The following is a 10,176-nucleotide window of genomic DNA, read 5'->3' as shown; positions in this document are numbered from 1 at the left end:
TGTTTATGTCCACAGCATCAGTTCATCTGCCTAAGGGTTGGATGCTGCTCATATTTGACAAAGCACTGCAAGAAAATCCCCCCAATTGGTTTTCTAGTTTTAAGCAGTGAGGGGCACAAATTTCAGGAGGGTTGTGTTGCCCCTACAACAAGTGGGGACTTTTCGAAGGGTTTCAGTAGAGGTGCAGAGGACTATTTCAGCCCTGTGAAGTGTAAGAGGGAAGGAGGAGGCAGAGCAGCTGCAGCAGCTGGAGTTACCAGGATCAGCTTGCCTAGCAACCCCCTTCTTAGGCAAGGACATCTAATTCAGAAGCAACAGCAACATCAGAAGCAGCCCTGACACTTGGTGAGCTGGGTGCATATTAAAGAGCATGGGAGCTGTCAAATCACCAGCTGTAGAGCTCCAAAGCCTCCTCAGTTTTTTGGTAGGTCTACCTAGATCTGCTTACCAGAACTTATTCCTCTGATCTGTGCATTCAGAAAGAACTGTATATGGCTTATTAGAGTGAAACAGCTATTTATACTAGTTGTTGATTTTTATTTTAGTAGTGTAGAAACTAAGAGTAACAGAAGATATATTGGAAAAATAAGTTATACCATTCTATCTTATTCTATTCACGTTATGTTGTGATAAGCAATTGCACAATACAGTAGATGATTATGCTTTAATAATATATAGAAAAGTAATAGCAAATTGTATGAGTATATTATCTTTTGCAAGAAATAGAATAAGCCCAGAGTGCATTATCATAGAGTATTCTGATCTGTTAATATACACCCTAAAGTGTATTTTTAATACATGATTAGTATAATCTGTTACAATGTATTGTATACACATATATTATATATATTTTATCACTGTTGCAATTCAATCTGTGTGCTATTATGATGCTGTATTCTACCTATAATAGGCTTATGCAATTCTTATTTTATGTGTTGTTGTATATGTAAACATTTATATGGCTAAAATTTGTATTGTGTTATTAAAAGTATAACAAAAAATTACTCGTTCAAAGATTTTATGTATGAAAGATTAAAAGAAACTGAGCAGTTTGGAGTGAGGGGAGTGCCATTCCAAAAACAAACAAGAAAAACTTCTTTAAATAAACTATCTCTCTGCATATGATCCTAGAACCATCTGCTCTTTGTAAAGAACCATTTTGAGAGAGAAAGGTTCTTAAGTCTCCTAGCTGTTTCATGCCATGTATTTCTGGACAAATCAAAATAACATACAGGTTGTGTTCGTATGGAATTATCTTTTTTTTTTTTTTCCCTCCAGAAGTTGGAGAGGTCAAAATATGCCAGCCTATGTTTCTGCATTTTGTTTGATTTCTATAGAAGGATTATAAACTTAGGAGATGCAATCCATCCTTCTCCATCCTTCCCCTCTTCTCCTCCTGTCTTTTTTTGATTCTTTTTTTTTTTTTTTTTTCTTTTTTTCTGGCAGGTGGTATTAGTGGAGGGGTGGCATGATTTAGATAACAAGGACTATGACTGTTGGCCCCTGGAAAAGCCAGATGAGTATAACATGCTGGACTGCGGAGGTGAGTGAGTCATAAAGAAGACTTGGTATCTTACTTGGGGAATGGCTGAAACCCCAAAATTTAGGTATTCATAATAATAGCTTACTCATGATGGTTGTTATCCATGGTGAAATGTATCTAAATCAGTGACAACCTCTCTTCCTAGAGAAATAAGTGAAAGAAAACAACTAGAGATACTTCAGAGTAATTATTTGTCCAGTATCTTTGTTCTAACAGAAAAGTAATAAGAGCTGTATCCATTTGCCCAGAGAGAAACTGAAAATATTTTCTTTCTCATTAGAAAACCAAATGGAACTTAATCCAAACAAAGCATGGGGGCAGCACAGCATTGTAGCAAATTTACTTGCTGAAACTTTGCAGTGTCATTTCATGGTGCTTAATCAGTAAGCCAGTAAGCAAAATCACTGATTCTACGTCATGCTTTTCCACCTTGCACAAAACTCTTCCATGAGTACCTAAAAAAAGCCTGAGACCTTTAACCATTTACTCCTGCCCGTTTCCAAAATTAATTTACATGATGAGATAGCAACAAAAAAAAAAAAAAGTTGGTAATTTACTTAGATTAAAAACTAATTAAGGAGCAACTGGTATGTGTAAAACTCAATTTAAGTATAAGAAAAATTTCTTATACTCTATGGGTTATAAAGCAGTTGAGCAGGTTTCTTAGAAGGGTTGTAGCTTCTCCATTCTTGGAGATTTTTAAAACCTGACTAGACAAATGCTAGAGAAACATCCTTGAGATGACCCTGCCTTGAGCAACACAGGCTTGGACTGAATTATTTCTGTGGGTGCCTTCCAAATTCAATTCTTCTGTGATCTTGTGACTCTGTAACAAATAAATAACTGATGTAAAGGAACACTTTGTGTTGTAAAAGGTAGGACCAGAGACAAGCATTCAGTAGTGTTTTTAGAAAAAAAAAAACACGAGCACCTCAGAAGGTGGTTCTAATAAAACACTCCAGGAAATATACTGTTGTATCACACTCTTAGCTCAATGTTACAGTTAAACATTCTTCAATTAATTTTATTGGAACCATGAAGTTCAGAGACTTTCTAGATAATTTCAACTAAGACTTTTATCCCTGTGTGAATATCGGTTTAATATTGAAACAGCTATTTATCACTACAGATGCCTTTTTAAAAGCTATTTTTATTAAGTACAAGGAAAACTAACATAAATTAAGTAGGTTGCTTAATTAATGTATACCCATTACAATCAGTTTTAGAATGAACTTCAAGCTCTATCCTGCCTTTCTTTGTAGGTTTTCTTTGCCATTTTCTGGGTATTGCTAGAAGCAAAGCAAAACACAGATACTGTACCCTCATTTCTGTGGAATTAACAAAAGATTTTCAAAGCTTTTATATGTGGGAGTAACTGTCATTGAAAGAAGAGCTTGGTTTACCTTTGTGAGACCTTTATAAGGAAGTAGCAAATAATTTAACTGAAATTTGTGCTGACCTTTTGTCTTTATTGTCATATATTCTTTGAAGCTCAACTCTCTTACCTTTTAGTAGAAATCACACTAGCATTTTTAAAAAATCTTTGTATTATAGTTTTTCACATAATGTTAGCAATTAAAATGAGTCTTTACTTTTCAAGGGAGATTATCAAGGGAAATCGAGGTTATTTTACAAATTTCCTGATAGTAAATTAGGGGGAAATAGTGGTTTCAGTACAGTGCAAGCAAAGAACGTACTTGTTAAAACAAGTACGAGTAACAAAAGAGGTCATAACCGAACAACAAGAACAAAAAACTTAGATGTCTTGTAAGGCAGGTTTACCAGTCCTCTGCAGAAGAAATTTAATACTTCCTGACGAACTGAGTTACACAGTTTCATTAAGTAAGTAATTGGATGTGGTGCAAATTAAAACCTTCATCCAACAATAGACAGAAAGGTAGGTGAGTGCACTGGGATTTTGATGGTGTTAAGTTTATGGATTTAAGACTTCTCCCAACTTTTATCTGACTTCATTCTCAGGCCCAGAGGACAAGAGACATGATGGGGGTTAATTATCTTTCCCAGTTAAAATTGTGAAAATGGAAGATGACAGATATCTGATAGCACCCCTTCCAGTCCTCTGTTCTAGATGCCATATGGTTCCATGCATTCTTAAATATACAATTATTAGTATATATAATTTATGTTTCATGAGTTCAAGAGTTTTGACTGAATTTTGTGTGTGGTAGAGTTGTCTGTTCTCTTCTATAATAAGGTGTGTCTCAGTGAAAGCAGCTGAGAATTAAAAGCAATATTGCCTGATCAAAAGAGGAAAGCAAATATGCCAGAGCAAACAGCAACGTTATATACTGGAAGCAAAGTTAATTTACACAAGATGAGCAGATTTTTTGTTGCATTTCTCCAACTGCTTGGTATGAGTGTCAGATCTCTTCAATTAATGTGCATTTGTGTTTACCAATACAGCTGTTAAACTACATGACTCTTTTTGGCTCATAAAAAGTAATTAGAGATTACTGAGAGGGTTACTCAGAGAGTTGTGAAGCACTGGAACAGGCTGCCCAGAGAAGCTGAGGATGCCCCATCTCTGAAAATGTTCAAGGCCAGGTTTGATGGGGCTTTGAGCAGCCTGGTCTATTTGAAGGTGTCCCAGCCAATGGCAGGGGAAGAGGAACTAGATGATCTTTAAGGTGCCTTCCAAACCAAACCACTCTGTGATCCTATAAGTAGATGAAAATTACTAGAGAGAAAGTTTTACAGTATCTGTTAAGTAAAAAATATTCTGACCCATGATTGCACTGTTTCTAGGGCTGGAGATGACATGGGTGCAAAGGCCTCCAGAAAAGGCTGTGAGTGGAGAATCCTTCAATGTGACCTATGCAGTCTTTGCTTCAGACAGTTTTTATCAATATGCTGTGCAAAATGGAATCCTTCCTTACAGGTATTACTTATAAAAATGCTATCATGGTCATGAGTATATGAGGATTTTGTGTGTGCATACTCAGTGATACAATTGGAACAGACACTCTGGGGTTCTTCATTAATTCCTTCCATCTTTTGAGATCTCTCATAGGTCTGTTTGCCCTGCTATTTTTCCTTTTGCTCTCAGACTAGCCATCATGGCATATTTGCCTTGTAGGTCAGAGACAGAGCACATCACTACTGTTACAGTGCAACTCTGGAATCACTTCTTGCCTTCTCTACACATTGAATTTATAGCTGAAGATTAATCATGAGTCACAGGCTCTCTGTATCTTATACTCATTTCAGTCATAAGTATGATTCAAGTGCACAATATGGATGTGATAAAGAGCTAGTCTAGTTCTGAATCCAATTAATTCAATGGTCAACTGTGCTTGATTTCTGTGGGATTAAAATCACTCCAAAAGCTTATATGTCAGCTCACACACTGTGTTGGTGACTGTGGACATCAAGAGTTAGAGAGTATGTAGGGGTGCAGCTCCAGATCTACAGATCTGGATCTATAAATCCAGGGGCAATACACTCTGATTTCACGATTTGTCTGTAAGTAGCAATTCTCCATTCCTAAACAGGAACACCTGGGACAGAGAGTGGGACCCCACTTTCTGTGCTGTTGTGTAAAAAATGTTTACGGAACATTTTTCTCTGCCTGAATGTTCACATTGCAAAGTTCAATTTATAAGGGCTGTTATCCAGAGTTATTTTATTTCATATTGAAAGATGATCCATAATCTGTTTGCAACTGCAAAAAGTTTATTTTTTTATTTTTGTCATCTATATACTATGTTTAAAAACTACTTAAAATTTGTTTATCACATTATTTGAAATGAATGGCTGCTAATAGTTCTGAGAACTTAACCATGAAGCAGGTTTTTTCACTGCTTGGCATGAATCTGATTTTTCTAGTCTTCCCTGGGAAACCTACTCCCTCAAATCAGTAAGGAACTTGGAAAAGTCTGCTTTTGTGTTCTTATACACACCTTGAACATAGAGACAGATGGCAAATACTTTATAAAAAGAGATAAATCTATGCTGCAGTTTTCAAAGGTATCAAATTTGCATCTCATTTTGTCTAGGTTATCTCATTTTGTTTGTTGATGCTAAAGGTTACAGTGGCTGACCCAAATATACCTGAGGTTGGCAAATCAGTGTATGGGCATCAGTGTAATTGATAAATTCATGATGAAGTTATTGAATAAAATATACAGGATAAATTTTGAAAAGGAAAGCTAAAGAAAAGTACATGATGGAATTAGACACCAAATTAATTAAGAATTCTTCTTAACTTCCAGTATGAACTCAAAGGCAAATGAATTTTAATATATTATTTGTTTAGGTGTTTTGGAGGCTGACATATTTGCTTATCTCATATTTCAAATATGTCTATGCCCTTGTAAATCTGGCCATGAGTACAATCTATGATAACCTAATCCTCTATGGTTTTGTTTATTTGCCATAATAAACACAGTTTTCTCATAATAAACAAAGCCTACTGTTTCAGATCTACTCATTATTGGCTAATTCTTCTTTCATTAAGGGCAAGCCAAAAAATAAATCTGTGTTCTGAAATTGTTTTATAAAGATCAAACACAAGTGCATAACATTTCAGCTGAGCTGCAGTTGATTCTGGCTGTATCTGAGTAAATCATGTTTGTGGAAAACAATTTTATCTTACAGCCAAATTTATTAGGGTGACAACCACTGAAAGTGTAACTGAGGAAACATTGTTGCATCACACATTTGAAGGTGAATACATTAATCTTTCAGGAATAAGCTTTCAAAAGTTGTTTTGCAGAACAGTCTGTTCAGAAAGTCTACTCTAAATTTGTGGTTTGGGAAATTGTATTTGATATATAAGTCCATTATACTTATTTTCCTTGGCAATTCAGATTGTGGAGTGAAAACTGGAGCTAAATGATCTATATGAATTGCATGTATAGATGGAGGTTTCTGTTTGAAAACTTTGAGACTGGAAGTAGCCAGGGACACATATATCTGAGAGTGGAGGTAGAATAATAGTGTCTTTGTCTGTGCCAGATGAAGAAGTGCCAAGTAATCCCACCTGGTCCTGAAGTCAGGTTGGAAAGAGAAGTGGAGGTTGGTCCCTTCTTGCAGCACAGTATCTGCTAGAAGTCCCTAGTGCGTGGCAGTCAGCAGAGGTCCAGTTGACAACAATCTCTAGTACTCCATAAGCATTTCAACTAGAAGACAAATGAAAGAAAAAAATGATTCAACAGTGTTTATTTCACTGCATGTTTTTGCTGCTAATTTCTCTGTGCAGGATAAAGAACAAGCTCTCATATGTTTGTTGTAATTTGCGTGAATGAGGAATGGATGTAAAAGTTTTTCTCTCTCTCCTGCTTGATTAGCAATGCTACTGCTGCAAAGGAATTCTGTGAGGAGCATGACTGTCCTGCCAGATGGAAAGATGCAAATGAGGACAACTGCTGTGTCTACCATGCCAACATTCATTCCTGTCCTTTGACCTTCATGGTAAGTAGGATGGTGCAGCATCATGTGCTCTGTTCTTGCTACTGGATAAGACATCATTATCGTAAGCAGGTTCAAGTTTGTGAAGTATTTCTGTGATTACAATTAGACCAAATTTATATAGTTCGCTATGTATTCACAAATTATGGTTCACTAAAACTAGTATGGCAATGTCTGTCAGTTTCATTACACCAAATTTATATAGTTCACTATATATTCACAAATTATGCTTCACTAAAACCAGCATGGCAATATCTATCAATTTCAGATTTTTTTTTGCAGTGGATGCTGAGGCTGCAAGGCAGTATTCAGAATCTCCCTTTAGTGGGACCAGTTTCATCTGTCTGAGTTTACCTGACTTAGACTACTGTGCAGCCAACAGAGAAGGAAAGACAGACCACTGCATTCTAAAACAAGCAGGGTGAATTGTCAGTTGCATGTATTCCAGTCTCTCTGTTTTATAGAGAGAGTGTGAATATTTTGCTTGGATTACTGGAGTTGAGGTGAATGAGTATTACCAGGTGTGACTTACAGCCTACTTACCTTGGTCCTGAGATGGAATATTTTTTCTTCATTGTATCAGAGGAAAAAAAAAAAAAACAACAACAAAAAAAAAAAACAACAACAAAAAAAAACCAAAAAAACACCAAAAAAACAAAAAAAAAAAAAAAGAAAACAAAAAAAACAAAACCAAAAAAACAAGATAACAGCATTTGTTCATGCAGTGAAGGCAAGATCTGTTCTTAGCCTGTCTTCTTGGCCTGTCCCTCTTTGTATAACTACTTAAAGTTCTGATCTAAAAATACAGTTTGGAACACCTTTATTTTTTTTTTTTTTTTAATCTGTGAGGTTAGCCTTACCCTGCATAAGAACTTTAATGTAGCTGCCCAGTTTTTCTAGTTAATCTCCCTTCTGGAAATGTGACACATTCTTCATGATCAAAGGTGGTGTAATAGGAAGCCCAGCCTACACATCTTGCAGCTGTTTCCTATGCCCTTCTGTGTGAAGGTCTAATGACTCCACAACAGCTCTAGTTTGCTTCTTGGCAGTCTGTTCTTGAGGACTGGTTTTATTAATGATTCTCTGAAAGCCTTAGCTGGCACCAGGACTTTGATTTAAAAGAGGAATCCCTGCTGAAACCATCACATCAAAATTTTTATAGACCCATAGTAAAATAGACCCATAGTAAAAGTCTTCAACATCCCACTGCTGTGGTGACCTCTCTATTATTTCTATTTTCCCAATTAGTTCTGCCTGAAATTATGATGTGGGAATGGCAAAAGCATATTCAACAACATGCATAATTTGGTTTCTTCATAGTACTCTAAATATTAGAGTTTCTTTTTAAAGGAACTCTGAGATATTTGACTGTTATACAGTTAAATATCACTGCATAAGATTGAACGTACACTTCAAAGTAAGTTTTTTCCATTGTTTGAGATGAGTTTGGGTTTTCATTGCTTTATTTTTTCAGTGTCATGTGTTCTTAAACATTTTATTTTGGTTAATGTGCTCCATTTCTTTTGACTTGGTCCATTACTTGCAGTCCTTCGAAAGAAATGTCTGAAGAATTACCTGGAATTAGGAGACAGTGTTAATCCTTTCAAGTAAACAAAAAACTTCAAGATCTTGGGACAGCCAAAATTAATCCTCCATGTTTGCAGTTGTAGGAGGTTTGCATCTTAATAGCTTTATTGAGAAATGCTCTGCAAACAGGCCCTGAAGCAGTGCCTCCCTTCTTATTAAAGAAAAAAGAAAAAAAACTACTGTATCAAAAGTGACACTTCAGTAAAACCCCGTGAGAAAAATATTAAAAGTGGAATACAATTCTGGTTCTGATTTTAGCACAGGAAATCAAAAAAAGTGAACCAGCTTCATAAGAACACCCATTCTATGAGTGTTTTGGCATTTTGATAGGTTTGGTTATAAAATAGAACTTTATTTGCTGTTAGAGAACATAAGTAATTTTGAGAAAGTAAGAGAGAAGGAGCTAGGACTTTCATTGTGTTATGGTATACTGACATAACCAATATGTCTACTAAAGGCTAAAGGAGGAATATGTGGACCATGGATCCCAGATGATGGTCAGATATTTACTCACACTTTGTCTACTGCTGGTAAAATGAGCCAAAGAAACTGGACTGCCAAGGTAAAGTATATTTATTGCATATAGGATTTTACCTGATTTGCTGTTTTTGGAGCTTACTTGCTAGTAATTGAATGCAGGTCATGAACATGTTCCCCATTTCATTTATATGTATGTGTTATTATCTGAGTTATGCATATAGCTGAGTACTATTAATTCCCAACTGACTTGACTTGGAAGTTTCACCTTTACACCTTAGGTAGTTAGTAGAAGGAATTGGGATGGGAGGAAAAGGAATAGCATAATCTGTCCATTGAGGTCCACACTAAGAATACATTTCACTACTGACTGGACTGTGATGCAGGTTCCTATGACCATTAGGGAGCTTCTACCTGAAAGAAATAACAGGAAAGCATACATGGCAGAATGCACAGGGCTGATAGTCCTACCTGGTGAGAAGAAGACACACCAGGACTCGTGTTTCTCACAAGAGGTCTCTCTCCTGATATTGAAATAAAATGCACAAATTATTCTGAAGGATACCACAGTCAGTCAGTTCTTGTTATAAAAGCCTACTGTATGCAAGTGAAGTTGCAAAGTTACCATATGCAAGTGAAGTTGCAAAGCTTGCTGCTTTGTTCACTTGTTTCGCAGGTTGTTTTAGTTCATGTGGGTGTGACTTCTCTCATCGCACACATAAGAGTTGGGAGAATCCAAGCTGCTCTGGAAGCAAAAACCACAGTCCTTCCTGCAGTAGGTATGATATAAAATGAAAATGTGAGCTAATTGCTTATTGACTGCAAATCTCAATGCTATTATCATTCATACGTAGTTACCAAGAGCGAAAGCAATTCCTACCCCAGCCTTTCTTTGAAAATACACAAATGTCTTCCTGAAGTGCTTCTTCAGATAACACTGAAGTCTGAAAAAGTGTTTGAGCTTCTAACAGTTGTATTAATCTAGAGCAATAGAAAGCAACTCTTGTCAAATAAGTAGTCAAATATCAGGACCAATGGCTTCAGGTACTAGAAGGCTTGTCTGAAATTCATGGGAATGTGAGAATATTCCTCCAGCTAGTGTTCTGAGAATCCAGACACTTTTCCCCTGAAGGGGAGCA

At 36.3% G+C, this 10,176-nt stretch overlaps 1 protein-coding gene across 1 annotated transcript in view; it reads left to right on the top strand.

Annotated features, from left to right (window-relative positions):
* Positions 1-370: 370 nt before the first annotated feature.
* The window catches only part of LOC128782274 (atrial natriuretic peptide receptor 2-like), a 35,231-nt gene continuing 25,425 nt past the window's right edge, over positions 371-10,176 (top strand). Inside the window, exons 1-6 of the mRNA XM_053932532.1 lie at positions 371-424; positions 1,447-1,543; positions 4,310-4,442; positions 6,853-6,976; positions 9,018-9,122; positions 9,714-9,816. Of these exons, the coding sequence (XP_053788507.1) occupies positions 371-424; positions 1,447-1,543; positions 4,310-4,442; positions 6,853-6,976; positions 9,018-9,122; positions 9,714-9,816 (616 nt within the window). The remainder of the gene's footprint in view (positions 425-1,446; positions 1,544-4,309; positions 4,443-6,852; positions 6,977-9,017; positions 9,123-9,713; positions 9,817-10,176) is intronic.

Source organism: Vidua chalybeata, chromosome Z, assembly GCF_026979565.1.
Source record: "Vidua chalybeata isolate OUT-0048 chromosome Z, bVidCha1 merged haplotype, whole genome shotgun sequence".
Classification (NCBI taxonomy): domain Eukaryota; kingdom Metazoa; phylum Chordata; class Aves; order Passeriformes; family Viduidae; genus Vidua; species Vidua chalybeata.
Note: the sequence above shows the minus strand (reverse complement) of the source record. Positions and strands in the feature narration are given on the sequence as shown.